The following is a 20,902-nucleotide window of genomic DNA, read 5'->3' as shown; positions in this document are numbered from 1 at the left end:
ATCATTCTTCTATTGACATCATTCTCATTATCTCCCTTGTTTCAGACAGCCATGTGGATATTTCCCGCCTTCTGAAGCAAATAAAACGCGGCAAAATGTGGCTGATAGTCCAAACAGACGTGAGTTATTAGTTTGAATCACTGCTGTATTGATTTTCATGCTTATTATCTTTTTCTTCATGATTGTTTTTGTAAATTGTATGGGGAGAAAATGGTCTCCATAAAGAACAACATAGGATTAGCTTCTCGCCACTTCTGTTATATACAATGATGTTCCTTTGGAAACATTTTTTTGAACCGGAGCAACTGGTTTTAGAAACGACGGATGGTTTCCAAATGCTCTTCGTAATCCGACGTACACTTGGACTGCAAAACAATGTTGGATTAGACAGAGTGTCGCAGTAGGCCTACTCAAAGTTTCGACATTGTATTTTGAAATGGAAGTGTCGTATAAAGTAATCAAATTCGCTGGGAAATAAAGAGAAGTGAGAAAATACTACAATACTAATAACCTTCTAAATTTTCAGATACAATGGTGCTAATTACAGTTAGGCTGTATAATTTACAAAATACCTCTTGTTACAGACGGTTTGACTATTTCATACTAGCTTCATCTAGATATCGGAAGTAGTCGCTAACTTCTCTGATACATGTAATATTTTGTCTTACATCACATTCATATAAATTACAAAATTCGATGTCTTTGACATTGCTTTCAGCGATTTTATCGGTTTTCATATATGAATCACAATCACATAATTACAAATTCCTTTTCGACTGGGATAAAGAATTATTTTATTAAAAACCCACAATGAAACAAATATCGAACCTTTTGGTTTTTATTTTCATTCAGAAATACTACTTCCTTTCAAGTTTATATTTTATATAACTTCGATTTCATCTTATTAATTTCATTAATGTTTTATTTAGGTACTTGAACAAAGATTTGTTTTAATTTAAAAGTTTATGATGTACACGTGGTAAAGGTGTTTTAATATTGTATTCAGAGTTAAATACATATTTAAATATCATAAATCACAAAAGCTGATTGATGTTCCATTGATTAGAAAAGAAAATAATGAATTTCTATTTTTTACCCCTTTATGTCGCTCTGACTCTATTTTTTATCATTAAATTGGAGTGTTGATGTTCTATTTAATAAACACACGTGTAGCCAGTAAAATGAACATAAAATGACAACTTTCAGAACTAAAAGCACATAAGAAATTATCGAACACAATGGCAGTTTTCTATATAGAATGATATAAAACCTTTCATTTTGACTTGAGTTTAATTTCTTTGTGTCTAGGTTTCTGTAAACCATGTTAAAGATAGGTAACAACTTAGCACAAATATCTTAATATTTGTCCTCGATCCTCAACATTCAATTGGGGTTTGTCAAGATAAACAGTAAATAAAAAGGCTGGAATCGCTACGCCTTCCTCCATTTCCAAACCAGGTGAACCAATCATCAATTTTAATTCCGGAACACGTGCATATTGTTTTTTTTAGAATAAATAAAGAAATAATGAAATAATGAAATGATGAAATAAATAATAAATAATAAATAATAAATAATAAATGAATGAAATAAATAATGAATAATGAAATAGATAATGAAATAAATAATGAATAATGAAATAGATAATGAAATAATGAAATAAATAATGAAATAAATAATGAAATAAACAATAAATAATGAAATAAATAATGAATAATGAAATAAATAATGAAATAATGGAAGAAATAATGATATAATGAAATAATTACAAAAATAAATAAAGAAAACGACTGTATTTACAACCAATGTCCTCCCACTCTTTCGCAAATGCTTAAATAACTCCTCCGTTGTATAGTGTTTTGGAAATTCAGAAAGTGGCATGAAATATTATATCAGATAATTTCGTGCTATTTGAAATAATTACAAAGCGACCAGTTCAACACATTGGTGTTTCAAATGAAATACATACGCAGCGATTACATTTTTGATTACGATCTAGTCTATTTATAGTAATAAAACACATGCACGTGTATAATGATAGATGACACAAATGACAATGTTAAAACATTACAATCTTCAACAGATCTGACTTTATTATACCACATTTGATTGAGGTTTATTAACGATTTTTAATTAATTTATAATTTTAAACACAGATTTTACAAAGGGTTGGCGTTTACTTTGATGTGAAATAGGCATTTATTAGAGGAAAACTTGACTGAGATCAAATCCAAAGTCGAAAGTAACATTATGAATTTATAAAAAGTTTACGTAAAAAGATAGTTTTGGCGTTCTGAAAATTAACGACAGGATTTTGTGTAAGATCAATCTTACAGATACGGTTATAGAGACACATTTTTAGAATTTGGTCTATAGTTTCCGACCTACTAAAATAAACAGTTTGCCCATGAGACATGAGTACTACCGTCGAAAAGTTGAAAGTTGATTTATTACAATTTTGGGGAAAGAAGGGTTTGTTTCCCCCAAAAGTACATTTGTTAATATGAATTAAATATATATGTCTAGTTATGTGCCTCGTTTAGTTAGTTTAGTGAAAGGAAGTATTATTAGCAGTTTATCGTAGGAAGATATAACTGAACTAAATCAAAACTACCCACCTACTCTTATATTTGATGTTGATAAAATATACGAAAATCAAATTCATAAACAAGTCAGTTGAAATAATTACCTTACTTGTACCAGAATGACAACATGCTGTAAACCTTATCTCAATTTACACGTGCATCGAATTGGTTTAAAACTGTTACCTTATAAGGTTTAATCCAGAGCAATCACTACATGAATAAACATTTTATCAGAAAAATCAGATCAACCAAATCGCCTAATTGACTAACAATAAAAAATATGGTTTGCAGTCAGTTATAATTCGGCGCGTGCATGTACCAGCAATCGTAAAACTGCACGTGCATCGAGTTGTTTATCTTAAATACATCTAATTATAACACCTTTGATTTTTCAACCAGCTAATAAACACAGGCAACAAAGGTGCCCTAAGCAATATACTTATGAATGCGCGTACATGTAGATAATGTGCATGCAGCGCTGGTAAACGCCCATATCATTATACATGTATAATGTAATCTCAAAATACATGCTTGGGTAAAGATGTAATACTGCACACAGTTGCACTTAAAAGGATCGCAATTAGCAATCAACTTTCTGTACCTGATTAAAAAATGAATAAAGTTTTACGTCCTTCTTTTCTGCACCTTGCTAATGAAGACGGTGTATCTGATTAGGAACTAGGTTATAATGTAGACGAAAAACGCCATACGGTGTACAATGAGAGAAATTTAAGTGAAGTCTGTAACACATAATGCCTCGGTTTATTGTTCTCAGTGGACGCGATATTTGGAGTATTTCGATTTCCAGTCCGACGTCGAGTTATTTGTAATTTAGGCGAAATGGTATTTGGGATAGTGATGTCATAATTCATTAATTGAATCGTGGGACGAGAAGTCGGAATGATGCAAATATATGCTATTATTATCCCCTAGAAAACTCCGCTTCAATCCCTTTAAGGTAATTTGTCACCAAGCAAATCACATCAATCAACCAGTCTGATCTTTTTACTTCAAGTTTTGTACAAATCACCTGGGGTACGAAAGTAACAAGATTTTTGACAATAAAGACTTTAAAATGAGACCGAAAACACACATAACAAACACCAACATATCGAGTTTCACACACGTGTGGTGAAGAAATACAAATTAGACAGTGAACGACTTTATTTTTCTAACGTATAGCGACTAGATTAGGTTTCTAACATCCTTTGTAAGTTTACTAATACTGTTCAGATTATCCTTACTCTGTCTTTTTCACACACCCCGAATTCTAAAGCCCACAGAACCTTAGAGCGACGGGGTGGAGTGAATAATTTGTGAGCTGGGAATCCGATAGGGTTAACGACGTCTTTTGTAACGGGATAACGTTAAAGTGACGTTATGGTGACAAAGATATCCACCTTTTAACCATCGATGGATTCAAACTCTTTTTCAAAATATCATAAAGTGAGTTATTAGATGTCAAACGGCCTATCGTAAAGGCTCCCCTAGCGCTCTGTAACAATTCAGTTTTACGGAAACATCCGAGGATTGCCGAATGATAGTTGTTCCAACAAACAATTGGTTGGAAGTATTCATTCACTTTTATCTATTTATTCACTCGTTAATACATTTATTTTCACCAAGGCGGTATTATGAAGGCTGGACCAGTGGATATGAATTCGAAAGATTGTACAAGAGAAACAAAATATGAGACTTGCTTCCTTACCATTAAAGTTTTTTATAAGAGTAATTTTAATTACTATTTGCACTTTGTGACCAAGCGACGTTATAAACTAACGGAGGAAGAGCAAGGTCAATTGGATGGTTGTCAGGAAACATCAAATCGGAAACGTTTTTCTAATAAAGTTACTGTTAGCACTAAAGAAAATAGACTATCATTTTCTGTCTTTAAAAAAGTTGATTAAAAGTGAATCCGCAATTATTAACATTATCATAACAATAGACTGGTATATTATTACAATATATTAGAAATTATTTAATATTAAATAAATTATTGTGATATTAATTCCAAATCATATACTTCGTTTCATACGATACACTTTATAATTCGTGAATATTAAAACTTTATATTTCTAAATGTATAAAAACTTAAAATTATAATATTGTAATAAGCACACAACCCTGGACAATATTGTGTAAAATAAGCATTAATCAGTAAAGTATATTGTATATTTAATGAGGCTATGTTTATATCAAAGGGGCACCACTAGCTTTGGTGTTTGGCTTTGTAATGGCTCATATTATTGGTTGAAACCTTTCGAATACATAGGAGACACATTTCTCTACAATTAGGCGTTTATTTTTCTTAAATCCGTACAGTAGTTTTCTAACAGCTTCCAAAAAGCATAACGAACATTAAACTTACGTAAACTTGTTTTGGCGTTAAAAAATTAACGGCTGGCATTTTTTGGTAAAGCTTTCAAATACGTTAAAGACACATTTATCTAGATTTTGGTGTATCGTTGCAAAAGAGGCAAGCAGAATGCCACTTTAATTAAATAAAGTTTATTAAAAAGTGACTACTTAAATGTTAGGAATTAATTATTAAACATTAAAAGACCGAAAGAAATTGAAAACATACAATAAATATCATGAATTATTTGATGAAATATGACTTAAACAAAGCGTTGAATATTATTACAATATATATTTATCAATATGTTTCAATTTAACTTTGTCAGAGGAAGGACACAAAAAAAAACTTTCGGAAGTTGCGCGGAGACTCAGTGAGCGGGGTGCTTGCTCAGGGTTTTATCCCTGACATATGTTTAGGTAATACCTGTGGTCGTTGGATATTTCAACGGGAATTCAACTGTCAGTGATGCAGGTAAGAGGGGCTGACATGGAAAAAGTGTCTAGTCCTTAGGATGGAACAACAAACCGAGGACCCGTGTGCTACAGGCTGGCAACATCACATTCAGAACATTCCAAATAACCATTCCTTGTGTTTGAGTATAAGAAAGTAAGGCACACAATAGTGTGCCAAACTTTTCATTTATCAGCAGGAAGGTTTATTTGGCTGAATTTACCAGCACCAAGAGTCTTTTGATTAAAATCCATGTTCTCCTCTTGAACATGCGCTTTGCAATAAATATAAAGAATGGCTATAAATAAAACTACACCAATTCTAATTATTAAAAATTTTATTTTATTTTTGACTGAATAAACTCAGAGATAGGTCTGACTCTGAGAACCTCTACCTTGTTCCCATCAATCCAACAAGTAATGTCCACTACATCTACAGTAAAAGCATACAGCTGGCCATGAGGATTCTGTTTTCGGTAAATTGACCTGGGGTCATTTTCTAACACTATTTGAATAGAATTTCTTAATTCTGTAGAGTCCACAAGATATTTCAACCTGAATTTCTCTGAACTGGCATCCTTAGAAAAACTGTTCATTTGATTTAAGGAATTTTCTGTAAAGTGAACAGTGAGTTTGTCATGTCTTTTACTATCTAACCATTTAGCTGTTTTAATTGTGGTCTGATTATTTAAGATTGAAGGAGTTACCTCCTCCTCACAGTCAACTACTTCATGTGCTTCTAAAGAATCTCTTTCACTGTGACATTGGCAGTTACACTTTGTTTGAGGATCTATGTCTTCTGAAGACTGAGTTTGAGTTTGTACATTATAAGTTAGGACTTCTTTCATTAAATCTTTAGAGCTCTGCTCATTTTCACACTGGGAACTGGCAACTGTTTTTTCACCTGTATTTGGATTCAAAATATTTTGACATACTTCAGTCTGTTCTACGGCATTCTCTGGGTTGTTTAAAATAACATTTGCCTCCAACTGTGGCTGCAAAACAGAGCTTGCCAGTTCATTCAATCCATCAGGTTGGCGTAGGATATTTTCATGATTAGACACATCATTTCCAGACTGGTGTAAGATATTTTCAGGTTGATGTAGGTTAGGGTTATCATAGTCTGGTATATAAGGTTTAATATCTACTATTGGTGTACCATCTAATATATCAATACCAGATACATAGAGTGTGTCATCTGAAATATGATAAACACATTTATTTTAAAGGGAAACTGTCTGAAATCATAGAGCCTAAACTTTTACTGAACAGCTGTCCTCTTAACCAAGAATGAGATATAGTAGCCAAAATATTTGCTCAATCAGTTTTTAGCTAAATGTATCCCTTGTTAGAATTTAAACCTGATGTCATGTTCTTCTACAATTCAAGGCCTATGGAGGTAAAACTGTTGTTTTTTAAGAAATTATTACTGCTGATATGGCATTAGGAATTATTGATATTAACTTGGAAATTTAGACAAAGCCTTCAATTCAATTATTACACCCACCTTTGACCTCGTCCAGTTTAGCCAGTGTAAGACCAATGGGATTAAATCTATAAGGTGAACGTGTGGCGAATATCCCCAGCTTTTCTCCTCCCAATCGCGGAGGCCGAACTTTAGCTCGATTAAATGTACTGTTATTTTGATTGAAAATGAACAGTATCCTGAAATATTGGAGAATAATAATTTAATTTTAATGTCTTTCTGAGATTAGATATCAGCATGGATAGGATCCATGATATCACAGGAAGAAAGACAATTTAGCAGCAGGTGGAGGGAAATAACTCCATTTAACTAATTGTGTTTCTATTGGATCAGACAACAATCGATTGTTATCAACCCATAAAAGCATTAAATAAAAAAAGTCTGATCATCAGCTTTCTGACTTACCAAACATGTGAGTATTCTTGTAAACCCTCTAAACTATGATGTGGATTGTTATAAACTGTTTTATCTATAGTAATACTGCCCCGAGCCTGGGGACAAATAAAAGATTGTCTTGGTGTACCATTTTTAAACTGGAATACTGATCTCATAAAACCTATAGCTTTCATCTCCATCATTACTCCTGAAAATATCAAATCAATATGAAAATTAGTGGATGAATATAGCATTAGATCATGAACAACAAAATAAGCAGCTTGCCAAATACTTTCATGTCTCTTCAACATTAAATATCAAACATGTGATGTGATTTATTTGTACCTTTAATTCAGTTCAAAACAATACCCTAACATAATTTGCTAGTTCATTTCATGACATAAAACACAATAAACATTCTGCAGATTCTACAGTACCTTGAAATGTTTTCTGTTTGAGAATAGTTTTAGACAGTCTGCTCATGACATAGAATACCACTGTTGTAATGATTGATCTGAAATATAATTGATTTGTACATTAATGGGTAGCCTAATAACTTTTGGTAAAGTGTCCAGTGATGGAAATTATATTATCAAGTAGTGTCAATTCATCTACCATACCATATGTTCAGAGCAATATTTCTAAGTCAACAAGTAGAATGTTGGGTGATTTTAATTACCAAAACAAACACTCTTTCACTCGTTAAGTAGGAAGACTTTTCATAATTTCAAAGGAGGCTACAGCCAAGCCCCAGCCCACCCACAGAGTGCCCTGACTTCCTATTCATGATCTATTTTTTTTACAAGAAGTTTTTGTCATCAGCATTACATGTGTGACAGCAACTAGAGGTCTAACGTTACACTCAAACCTTCACTTGCTCCTTGTTGCTCTGATATATTTTGTGAATTTGAAGTGAAATTGTGGAAAAATCTAAAAATATGCAATATTCACTTTGTACTCGCTTTAGACTCTACTTTTAACTCGCCGATTAAGAGTAATCTTTCCTTAGTAAATGAATTAATCAAAAAACGAATTAATGCATCAGGTTATTCTTAAGCAATCGTATTGTTCTTTTTAAACAATATTCAACAACGTAGAATTAACCATTACAAAATAAAGCAGTATTTAATTGTTCGTTTGATCAAAATTCCTTCTAAAAATGAAATAAATACTTCGTTTATGGCGAGGCTTTTGTACGGTGCACAACGGAAATAGCGAATGTTTACACATAACAACAATCTTTTTATGGTATTTCTTGTATTCTTTTTTGTGTATTTATGGTAAAGTTTCCACCTACTTTGTGTAACAATGCGTTTTCATATGTTTCTGAAGGCATTATCACAATAATCATGATTTGTTTCTCATGAAAATCGATTTAGTAGTTTTTTTTGCAAGTTGCCAAGCTAAACAACATGGCCGACCATATTCACTTGTTTCATCTCGAGAGAAAATGAAAATGAATCAACTCAAAGAAAATGTCAACTAGGGCATGAAATTTTATAACTTAATTCTGCAACTTAATCATTGCTCTGAAGGTCCTGTGGTAAATTAATTGCATGCTTAGAATTGGCACATATGTCATACAGGACAAATTTCCTGATCATCATCATAAAGTTTTTACAAAACATAAGACTTATTCTCCTTTTTTCCAGATGTAGTTTTAACTGGTGAGATTTCAATGTAAATAACTCCTTGACCAAACAAAGCAACAAGATGCCGTCCTATAAATTTGAAAGCCCCATTAGGGGTTTGATATCAGTCAAGGAGGAGATCAAACTGCCCAAATATCAACCTTCATCAGTGGGAGAACAACCTGTCAAATCTGATGATATGTATTCTATAAAATGGCCGTCTTATAACAATGTAAGTATGAAATTTTATCAGTTTTTATCAGCTTAAGTTGTTGAAGTTTTGTATTTTTAATGGTATTTTAATCGACATAAAGTATGCAAAGGATTTGGGAAGAGACAGAACGTACATGAATACAAGATTTATTTGTTTTAATTGTCTTTCAGAACGATGTAGAAAAGAGAATTGAGAATGTTTTGGGTCCGTTGTCATTGTTTGCTCCTTTTCCTCATGAAGATGGTAAGAACTGCTTTTCCAAATAGACTTTTCCTTTTAACTTTGAATGAATCTTTGTGACTCTTAGTTTAACTGAGCTAACCAAGCTGAACAGTGGGGTTTTCTAGAATAAAGTTATAACCAAATTAAATTTATAAAACAAGGATTACCCGTTAACAAATTATAATTGATATGATTGTCTATTTTAGAGCCAGAATATGAAGAAATTGAACTTGAGAGACCTGTCACTCCTATTAATGTAAGTTCTTTGTTAAAACAATATTTTGAAGAGTATCCATTTTTGCATTCCCTGAATATCATACTATATCTAATTCACTTAAAAAAGATTTGGTAAGATCTTTGAATATAAAAATAAAAGAAGAAAGAATGAAAGAGTGACATTTTAGTTTTTGTCAGACATGAGAGCCTATTATGTTCAATTCAGCTTGTAACCTTGATACCTTATCAATTTACAGGAGGAGATCAAGGTTCAACCATACTCATTTGAGAAATTGGCCAAGTATTTAAGGAGAAGAATAGCAGTCAAATCTGATGTTTCTTATCTCTCTGTTGAAGATCAAAAAGATCTGGTAAGTTTATTGGTTTTAAAAACCTTTATGTTATAATGGACAGACTCTTGGAGTTTTGAGGATTTTTTGCATTGAATCACCCCACAAGCTTGAAATCACCTGCCAGTCATGAATTTTCATCCAATAGCAAATTTTAGTCTTCTTCTCAAATTTTCCCAGAGTGTTAAAATTAACGGATATGTAACTTAGCATAATTATTTTTTCTTACAGTCAGCTATAATCATGGCAGAAGTCAGTAATATTTGGCCTGATATCAGGAGACAGATAGATGATCCATTCTTGGTAAGTCTCTGTGTATTCTTTGTAGCAGTGTTTTAGAAGGTTAAACTCGAATAGAAAATAAACTCATAGATAAGATACAAAACTTTTACTAAGACAAGAACTAAAGTTGGTTTACTTAATTTTTATTTTTTTGTAATTTTATAGGGAAATTTGATGTTTAATGATATTTTCAGACTCCAGAAGAAAATAAGGAGTTAAACAGAAGAATAGCTGTACATATAGTAACAGTAGCTGAGAAACTCTTTCAACATTATATACAAAAAGCTAAAGGTATAAGATTTAGATCATATCTTTTTCAATAATTTTCAGTCACAATTCATAAGTTTATGCCCCTTTCTTTCATCATTAGTTTATCACATGTATTTTCTAATTGCCTTTATATATTAAAGCATTGTCATAGATTACAAGTTTTACCTTCATTTTGCACAAAATTCTTGTTTTTTGCATGCAAATTTTGACTTTTTTTTTGTTGTATTATAGTTTTAAATGAAAGAGGTGTATTTAGTGGACCAGCCAATATGAGTAGATTAAAGGCGCAGTTAGCTCTCGATTCCAATAAATTGTAAGTTTATCAACATTTTTCAGATGATTCGGTCTATATTTTACATTTAATGACATAAACTAAAAATCTTTGTAGCGAAATGGTGCCGGTAGTGAATATTGTGATATCATCTAGACCTTTGAACATACAGCCCTATTCTATATACAGCCCTATTCTATATACAGCCCTATTCTATATACAGCCCTATTCTATATACAGCCCTATTCTATAGATTGTACAAGTTCAGCATTGTAAATAAAAAAGGTACGCGAATTCTGCTTTCCTTTAATGTACCTATTTGCAAACTGTTTTAGGTCATTCTTCATTATTCCAATCAGTTCTCGTAAAATAGGATGTAAAACTCCATTTCAATATGTCCATTTCAGTTTTAATATTTTGATGATAAGGCGTTACATAGTAAAAGATATACGAGGGGCGAATGGAGATGACGAGTCCCCACGAAATGGTGAAGTCTCATTTTTAACCAGTGCTCGTACAGGGCATGCACCTACTACAACTGTACCCCCAGAGGGCAGACTGACCTATCAAGGAATGGTAGGTTATTGTTTTATTATTGTGCTGACTCGTGAAGCAGTCAAGTTAGATGTCTGCAACTTGTACTCTGTGTAAATCACAGCGTTTCCCTCAAAGCTGGGTTTTAACCTATCTTTTTGAGACAGTTGAATAGCCCATTCTATTTGAGTAGCAATAAGGTGCCTAAGGTTTGAATCTTTTGAAGGTAATAACAGTTCTGATATCAATGCCTGCTTCTAAGAGTTGGTGCAGTGTCCGTGTCATTCAAATGACTGATTTTCTTACCTATTGCAGATAAATCACAGTCGTCCAAAATCTAAATTAAAGAAACATAAAGTACAGTCTGTAGATCAACAAGTTAAAGAGGTGACTAGAGTTTTTATTTTTTTTTTTCAAATGTTAAATGATGTAAGCAAGCCATAAGGGGAGTGAAGCCACGTGCGTATCACCTTTTGTCGTTTTTAAGGCTTCTCTAATGAATATGTAATAGGTCATTTGAATACAATGATATAATGATCATCTGCTCATATATAAAACCAAAAAGCTGGGAGTTGTTATGTTGTTTCACCAGCCGCTCAGAATTATATCACCAACTATGTAGCCAGAGTAAACAGGTATTTTTTATTCAGATGACATCATGTATGCCTAGTTTAGATACTAGAAAATTGTTGGATTTGGTAGCTGATTTGCCTGAAAGAGGTTTAACCACACCGTCTGAAGGTAAGTTCTGACTTCTGTAACCTAATACCTGATATATTCTGAATGTTAGAAATGACTATCTGGAATGGACTTGATTCTGAAAAAAATAAATTAATCTTGATTTTGTTATTAGTACAAAATTAGACATATTTTTTTTAATATTGTTTCTCAGAAGTATTACATAATTGTTTTTTTTTTTAAATTAAAATTTTTTGGTATTTTTTATCTGTTGTAGATAATAGAGAAGCTCCTAGTCGTATTTCAGAAACTGAGTCCAGAGCATCTTAGTAAGTATATCTATCAGAAAAATGAAGTCATATCTTATAAGACAACAATTTCTAAAATATTAGTTTTTGTTACAACATGTAGCAATTGATTATAAAATCTGTATATCTAGTATTCTAAAATGACAAAATATTTTAAATTTTTAGCCAAAGTTTAGAAGAAATCTCAAGGAAGAGAATTTTGCAGAAAGTAAGTAGACATTTTAATGATATTCTTTGGGATACACAGCATACTTTGGTCTGCCATCTGTAGTTGAATAAAGAATAAAGCTGTGGTAAAATATACATTGCTAATGAAGGAATGAAAAGGTATTAATGCAGATGAAGATCTGAGTTAAAACATAGAAAATAAAAGCCTACAAGCATGACTTTATAGTTTCAATTACTGTTTATTCTAACAAAAAAATATTAGACCGCTTCCTTGTTTGAATTATGTGCTTGTGTGCATTATTCACTTCTATTATCCAAACACTAATTGAACCAAATTGATACTGTAGAGAAGTGAGTCAATGGGTAACATAATGGCCGCCAGTGAGACTCTGTTAGAAGAGATGGGTTTTAACGCTGATCAGATTCGAACTGATCAATTATTACAGAGTGAACTAGATATACTGGAGAGAGAAAAAGTTTTGTTAAAAAAGGTTTGTAACTGAGAAATAATCAATATCTTTTCAATATAAAATGAGCACTGTCTCTAAGTAAAAGAGACCAAAAGTCGACACCAAAAGCACTTGCTGTGGCATCAGAACCAATATCCAACGCTTTGATGACCCTTGGAAGTACTGGCTAGGCAACAGAAAAATGTAGAAAAAATGTCTTGATTGCTAACATAGCATTTGGCTTTAAAAAAATTGATAAATATATTTGATTCTATTTGTAGAAGGGTGTTGTAACGGTAAAAAAAGAAATAAAACCTGGAACAAGAGAATATATAACAAACGATCTTCAACAATTAATATCTAAACCTGAACAGACGGACGAAACAGTCGATGAAGAATTACCTCCCTTGCTTCAGGTAATTTCAGTATTCATCTAGCGAAACTATGGTTTTCAATGACTTAGCACAGAGAAATGTGTCCCTTACCTTAGCTGAAAGTTTGAACTAATTGTATCTTGCTGTTAACTTATAGAACACTAAAACTGTAAAAAAATATTTCTCCTACTTATTCTGAATGTTTCAACTCAAAATACCGAGTTGTGTTCAGTTTAAATGGCTTCACCTTAACATTTTGATTATAGGCAATAACCAGAAATGCTCGTCATGATGATGTAAAAGTTCGAATGGAGAAAAAAATGAAGGAATTGGAAGAGGAGGAGAGAAAAAGAAAGGAAGATGAAACGTAAGTAGTTTATCATCTCCGTCACATTTATGGGGTGGTTTTTTTTTTTATTTTGTCTATATTCAAAGAGATAGAGACTTTCATATTTCAAAAGGATATCAACTTTGTTCATGATAGTTTCAAAAGCAAAATCAAAGATTCATATATCTTCGAAAGAGAACACACAAAGGAAATGCTACCCATTTACAACCGTAGGAAACGACCAATGAATGTTTTATCCTATTTATTTCAGGATTGTAATCAGAAAACCAACTCAACCTCAACCTGCAACAATCAGTTCTAAAATCTCAGATAAGGTACACATAGGTTTCTTTGTGATCATTATTGTAAATAGGAGGAATCAGCTAAGCCCTCTTTGTTAGAAATAAAAAGCGTACATGGCTTGGGTTGGATGAGTGGTTAGAGTTTGTGCATCACAAGATACTCATATTAATGTCTTCAGTGGCTCTGCAGTTTTTATTTCAAAACCAAAAGAACACATTAAAAACAAAACGGTTTTATTTTGTAGTTAATGGTAAAAACAAGTGATGTACGAGTTTCAGAGAGAGTTTGTATGTCATCGATAGTACTGGATAAATATTCTACTGTCTATAATGACTTACTGGAAGAGGTGAGATATTAACTTAGATATTTTGAAGGAGATTTTGGAAACCATAGGAAAGTTTCTGGCAGTAGAATAACAAAGCAAGTTGGATTGTTTTCTGCTAACCAATAAGGCGATTAGGTGGGTTCAAATCCTCATTCAACATTCTGATGCCAAGGCCAGGGCTTCTGGGAGTCGACCTGTTGTTGAGGGTAATTTATTCCATTTCTTTCTTTCAGATTGATCCAGCCGCCATCATATCTCTGGATAAGAATTTATTTTTGAGTGAGGAGATCCGTGAAGTTTATAAAGAGATTAATAAAACTATTCCCAATGATCACCTGACACTAGATGCTGTATGTTATATTAATTATTCTAGATAGGAGATAGAGAGAAGGGGCACAGGAAAGATATAGCATTTTTGGGAAATGGTAGCTTGATAATTTGTCACCTTCAGATCAGGAGAATTACTCCAATGTACCTAAATGAGGTTCCTTGTTGATTAGGTGGTGAAGGTATAAAAACCCATGAAGATAAGCACAATTCCTAATTCCCGGGCCAATACTTTTGGACATCAATTCAATGTCTATTTTTAACCTTTAACCGAAATTTTTGTTTTGCAGGACGCCATGTTTATGAATGGAGCAGAGAATATAAATTTTACAGGAACCATGGCATCAGCCTCCTTGCAGAAAAAACCTAGTGAACGAGTCATTAATCCTAAGTTCACAAAAGATAGTAAAGCACCTTGGGGTACAGCTGATCCTAAAACCTGGGCCAATATGTAAGTTTCTCTTGTACATTTGCTTAAGTGATTTTGTAATCAATTTTGTAGCTTCATTCAAACAAACTATTTTTAGGTATTTGATCTCTTTCACTGATATAGGAAAAGATATGGTATCAGTCTTGCTTATTTCAAATGTGTGCAAACTGTATTTGATCATTTACCTCCCCTGCATGGGTTGGTCACATGCTGTTATTTGTGTAAACCCTGATTCTTACTGATCAATTTCTAACATCTTTATTTGAAGACTTTTCCCTTTACTTAACTAAAATACTAACAAAAATATAAATGTTGTTTTACAGACCAGAAGGATTTGAACAATATAAAAACAGTTATAAAGAAGAAGATTCAAAGGTTGGTTTGTTAGTTCAGTATCTTTTCATCTTTCTTTTGAAAATCTTAATTTAACTACCGGTACTCATGATAACTACTATTGAGCTATTTCTGAAGAATATGATCAAAACAAAAGCTTTATTTTCAGTCAATTATTGCTTTCAAGTATCAAGGAAATTAGTAACAGACTTTTTATTTTGAGTTAAACTGCTTTAAAAACACCTGTTGTCAGTTTTTGTAAAACTATAAAACAATAACTTTTTGTCTCCCCTTAGTAATCTTTTATTGAGATGACTTATTGAGTAACAGGATTGTTCAAATGATTTCGTTTCTGTTTACAGAAACCCAATATGAACAACACCAACTTCACGATGACTAATACCAATCCTACGAACCCTACGTCAACTAGTAACCTGACAGAGTTACCTCCCGGTACAAACCAAAAAATATCGTCCTGGTTAACATGGTGGAAAAATACTGTTACTAGTGACGATTATATGAAATATCTTTCTACACAGGTTAGTTTGCTGACATGATTTTAGTTATGGATGCTTCTGAGGGTCAGCCAGTATGGCTTGCATCCCCTGTCCCCTTTTGTGATATATAATTATAGCCCTAAAGGGTTCCTAGAGTCAGTGAGTGTCCCTTCCCTATCTCAGCTTCTGCCATACCTACCTACCATGTAACAAAATGACAATGATCTCTGCTGAGAAGCTGTTTCTCTACAGAGGCTTTCTTTTTCAGAAAAGTAAACAAATGGATCTTCTCAGAAAAGAGTGAACGTAACCTTTGAATCGTACAATTATATTTCAGGAAACAGACTATCTGGGAGCTCTCTACCATTTCTACGATTCTGATGATGAAGATGATGTAGATGGCATGCCAGGTCAGAGTCATAGAGGACCAATGTCAAGGTCATCATTCCATAGTAAATATTACCCGGTAGAATCCAAGTAAGTCTTTTATCAAGGTTTCTTAAAAAGGTGCACATTGATTCTAATCTTGGTTGGCGTGTGGAAATATTGGGTCCTTGAAAAAGTCATTTGTCCTTTCCAGTAGACTCAGCTGTAAATGGGTGAGGATTGTCCAGGAAAGTATAATGAGGTTTGGCCAAGGACCAGCTAGTAGAAAGCATCTTTATGAAAAATTGTTCTTTTTTTTTTTGCTTTTTCTCTCTTAAGCTTCATAATCAAAATGTGTTAGGGTTTTTTTTAATTTTTAGAGAGCGTCAAGAGAAGCGTAAAGAATTACAGAAAGAAAAAGAAGAATATAACTCAGGTTATTGGAATGTTAAAACTGTTTTACTAGGAGGGTTGGGTAGAGACCCTCTTCTAGATGGTATGAATTAATTATATTTTTTTTCAAAAGACAAATTTGCAGGATCCAGACAGATCTCTCATTGTGTTTCAAAATTGATCTAAAAAAAAAAAATTTTTCAATTTTTTATGGTCCTGAGACCTTTTCTATATTTCTATACTTTATCTTACAATATTTATGTGCACATGTAGAATGGTTTGCATTTGTTTCTTGATTATCCTAAAAAAAAGATTTTTTAAAAAGAATCTGTTGGTTATCTTCTGTTAAAACATTCTGAAATTTGAATTATTTATAGAAAATACGGAAGAGAAAGAGGTAGTAAAAGAGAAACCCCAATCAGCTAAAACTTTATCAGAACGAGCAGCAGCGGCTCGACAAGCTAAAGCCTCAGTTGGACATTCCAGGTTAGTATTAAATTATATGGATATACAACTTCAATGGTTTATTACGTACTACGTTTCGAAACACATACAGGTAATGTTATCAAGTAAAATGATTAACAACCAAAAAACACAGATATTCCAGGTTAGTATCTTGTACAGCCATAGCAATAAAAAAACAGGTTGTAAAAAGGTTTTCTAAACTTCTTATGTGTATTGGGAACACTGATAGCATCAATTTGTCTCGTTCCAGTTGGACAGTCTCGGTTAGTGTAACAACAGCATAATAAAAACAGTTGGCAAAAAGTTTTTCTGAAAAAAATTCTCTGTATCTGGGATACTTATAGAATTGATTTATACTGTTCCCACTGTGGTTCTTGCAATTCCACCAAAACTAAGATTTATGACTTCATTATTGCTTCATCTTTATTTCAGAGGCCCATCAGCTTTCTCCAAATCTACTGTATCTCCAGAACTAGGTAAAATGTCTCCAGTAAGTTCTAGTCTTAAGTTTTATCTGTATTTTAAACTTTCCGCGTTGGACAAATTAGAATTTCTTTGATTTGGCTCATCTGATATTGCAAATACATCATCCTTCATCAGAGCAGCTTGTTTTGGAGTTAAGTTTCCATATGAGCAAAGCATGCAAACTTTCTGAAATGGGAGAAATTTTTCGGAAAATCCACAGAAAACTCTGTTTTTGCCAATTTGAATTTATGACACCACCCAATCTCTGACTACTAAATAAAATAATTGATATATTCTATGTTTTAGATTAAAGAAGTGAGTCCACAAGACAGACTAGAGAAAGTGTGGACGGCTCTCTTAATGCCTGATAATTTAAAACTAGACATGGCCATTAAATACAGCTGTAACAAATTCTTTCTGAAGTTACCTGAGGTAGGAAATAGGGACTGTTTTTCAATGATGGATTTAAAATTTTGCTTTTTAGAAGGGAGCTTGAAATTTCTTCCACCTATGATTACAGAACTGCCTTGTCATGTCATGTATTGATACACTTGACCTGTCTTGGGCATCCAGGGGCTGTCTAAGGAGATGCCATGGCTCTGTTGCTAAACTGAATGTCCAGGCCTTAGGGTCACAAACGTAGGCATAGGTCCAGATAAAACTTTCAGATATTTCAACCCAGTTTCCCCCTTTCTGTGATGCAGGTTGGAAGAATGACATGGAAAAGTGTCAAGCCTTTTCAATAAGGAAAAGTTCTTAGAAAAAGAAGAATGTATGTAAATATTAATATGAATGAATTGTGAATTTTTTCAGGCTATAGACCATTGGGAACATGTGACAGAATCGATTTTAAAACGAGAAACTTTGATAGAAAAATTAGAGAAATTTGAAAGAAAGGCTTCAGATCCTAATAGATTTTTTGAGAAAGGTAAGATATTCTATCTGTTAATTCGATTTGATATGTTTTAAATCTTTGAAATTGTTAAAACTAATGTTTACTATTCTCATTCTTACTTTAAAACAATGAGATGAAATGAAATTCATTTCTTCAGAGGAAAAAACCTGTCCTGGCCAATAAAAACTACTCAGATATCTTCATATTTCAGTCAAATACGACTGAAATATACGCACTGATGGAGAAGAATCTTAGATGTTGTTATATTCTTCATCCCTTGACTGTCCTCTAAGCTAATTTTGTATTATCTGTTTTTGACAGGTCACGGTGGAAGTTCAGTCAAACGTTTAGAAGAAGCTAAAAACAGAAGTTTCTTTTATAAGGTGAGGTTCATTTGAAATCCTCTCACATTTTGTTTCTATGAGACTACAGCTCATCTCAGGCCATCAACACCTATCAGGACTAGTTTCAAAATGGGTGCTCACTTACCAAATTTGAGCAAGTAAACCAACTCACTTATTGTCTTACAAGCACAAAAAAACCTATATAAATTGTAGATTGATGTAGCTTGTAGGTTTTATTGAATAAAAAGGCCTAGATGTAGCTGGCTTTCATTTCATTGAAACAATACTGATAAATAAAAATTATTCACTTTTTTCTTTTCTTGTAGAAAATTGATCAAATAGAGGGTGATATTACCAAAGAATTGGACAGCATTAGAAATAAATTCCAGGATGAAATCACATATGGGGTAAGACAGAGAGGATTTTTTTTAAACTACAGGATAACTGCAGTAGCCTACTCGCGTTGATTCCACGCTATCAAGAAATTTTAAATGTGAATTATCTGTAACAAACAAGGGCTCCGTTTGTTTTGTCATTCGAAACAAAAAATTTGAGGTATTCATTTGTTTCTGTATTTCAGGGTCGTTTATATGTTGATAAAATGAAATGGGATCGTATTGAAATGTTATACTGGTTACAAGAAGAACGGAAAGAACATGGTATAAAATATGAAGCTGCTATCAGAGAATTACCTTTAAAACTGGTCCAGTTAGAACCCTTACATTCAACTTAAAATAGTGGTGTTGGTCTTATATACTATAATAATATAGAGCTTCTAGATTTCTACAGATGTTTGTGATGATTTTCAGAAATATACCATTAACTTTATATCTTCTCAGCTAAATTGAGGAAAAAAGTGATCGAGAATGGCGTAACATTTGTTCAGTTTTCACTATTGGACAATATGATTGTGTCTTTAAGATGTGTGAATGGAATAAACACTTAATTTTGTATATAAGAGTTTGAAATCTGATCTTGTGGTCACTTTGTTAATATTGGTAGGGTTTTGCCAACCATGTCCTGGTAGGTGTCCTAATTATACAGCTCTGAGATCTGTTCAGGATACTTGGATGATGTTAAGCTTGAGTGCAACGTCCGCAGCAGGTTTCCCATGAAGCAAGTGCTCTGAATTGTAAAATATATTTTAATATTTAGATTTCTGTGATTATTCTGTGATAACTTGAACCAACCAGCATTATTTTTAGTATATTTGTTATAGTAAGTTTGTTATCTATTTTAATATATAATATTTATATTCTGTGATTTATTATACTGCTGTCTTATTAACTGCTGTTGAAAAAAAAACATAATTTTGGTCCAAGAATAAAATATTTTCACTGTTAAAATAGTGCTCAATACATCAATTATAGAGCAATATAGAAATACCACTGTTAAAATATTGCTCAATACATCAATTATAGAGCAATATAGAAATACCACTGTTAAAATATTGCTCAATACATCAATTATAGAGCGAGAAAGAAATACCACTGTTAAAATATTGCTCAATACATCAATTGTAGAGCGATATAGAAATACCACTGTTAAAATAGTGCTCAATACATCAATTGTAGGGCGATATAGAAATACCACTGTTAAAATAGTGCTCAATACATCAATTGTAGAGCGATATAGAAATACCACTGTTAAAATAGTGCTCAATACATCAATTGTAGAGCGAGATAGAAATACTATAACAGAACCTGTTGTTACTCAGGTTCACGCGATGCATTCTTCAGACAACTGACCTGTGTTCCTACTGATACATATAAGAATTAGATTAGTAATAAATAATTCATTACTCTTTATTTAAACACTTTCATTCTTTATATAAATTGAGAGAATTCACTACACGCGTAACTAAAGTATTCTTTGCCAAGACATTTCTCAATTTAACATCAATATTTAGTTCATGGCTATATTAGTTTAGGTGTATTTTACTATGAATTTGCACAAAAGGGCCATGACTTTTCCAATTAATTCCAGTTTTCTTCTTTCTTTCCACATAAAACAACGTACAGAGATGTGCTAAAAATTCATACAAAATTTCTTTTATTTCAAAATGTTCACACATCAAAGTCTCCACTTTGTTTGGCTGGCTCTTCTTCCCCCCCTTCATTTACATCCTCTGGGACGGGCAACCCTTCACGTCCGATATGCACAGGTTCGACTTCAATCATCTCAATATAGGATAACGGCAGGGTGGGTTT

At 32.6% G+C, this 20,902-nt stretch overlaps 2 protein-coding genes across 2 annotated transcripts; one reads left to right on the top strand and one right to left on the bottom strand.

Moving 5' to 3' along the window:
• Nucleotides 1-5,731: 5,731 nt before the first annotated feature.
• Nucleotides 5,732-7,448, bottom strand: LOTGIDRAFT_112669 (hypothetical protein; the record flags this gene model as incomplete). The annotated part of the gene is made up of 4 exons (XM_009050462.1): nt 5,732-6,388; nt 6,458-6,591; nt 6,901-7,058; nt 7,285-7,448. The coding sequence occupies 4 exons, from the start codon at nt 7,446-7,448 to the stop codon at nt 5,732-5,734; spliced, it is 1,113 nt and encodes a 370-aa protein (XP_009048710.1).
• Nucleotides 7,449-8,967: 1,519 nt separating this feature from the next.
• Nucleotides 8,968-19,425, top strand: LOTGIDRAFT_157869 (hypothetical protein; the record flags this gene model as incomplete). The annotated part of the gene is made up of 30 exons (XM_009050461.1): nt 8,968-9,117; nt 9,270-9,342; nt 9,528-9,577; nt 9,795-9,908; nt 10,119-10,190; nt 10,364-10,460; nt 10,671-10,752; nt 11,118-11,286; nt 11,560-11,631; nt 11,895-11,985; nt 12,200-12,251; nt 12,396-12,438; nt 12,746-12,889; nt 13,129-13,263; nt 13,488-13,588; nt 13,821-13,884; nt 14,097-14,198; nt 14,411-14,527; nt 14,795-14,955; nt 15,258-15,309; nt 15,630-15,806; nt 16,102-16,241; nt 16,511-16,626; nt 16,901-17,009; nt 17,421-17,478; nt 17,760-17,885; nt 18,267-18,381; nt 18,670-18,731; nt 19,019-19,099; nt 19,273-19,425. The coding sequence occupies 30 exons, from the start codon at nt 8,968-8,970 to the stop codon at nt 19,423-19,425; spliced, it is 3,078 nt and encodes a 1,025-aa protein (XP_009048709.1).
• Nucleotides 19,426-20,902: the final 1,477 nt, after the last annotated feature.

The sequence above is a fragment of the Lottia gigantea genome (genome assembly GCF_000327385.1).
Source record: "Lottia gigantea unplaced genomic scaffold LOTGIsca_15, whole genome shotgun sequence".
In the NCBI taxonomy this organism is placed as follows: domain Eukaryota; kingdom Metazoa; phylum Mollusca; class Gastropoda; family Lottiidae; genus Lottia; species Lottia gigantea.
This window is presented reverse-complemented; position numbering and strand designations above follow the sequence as displayed.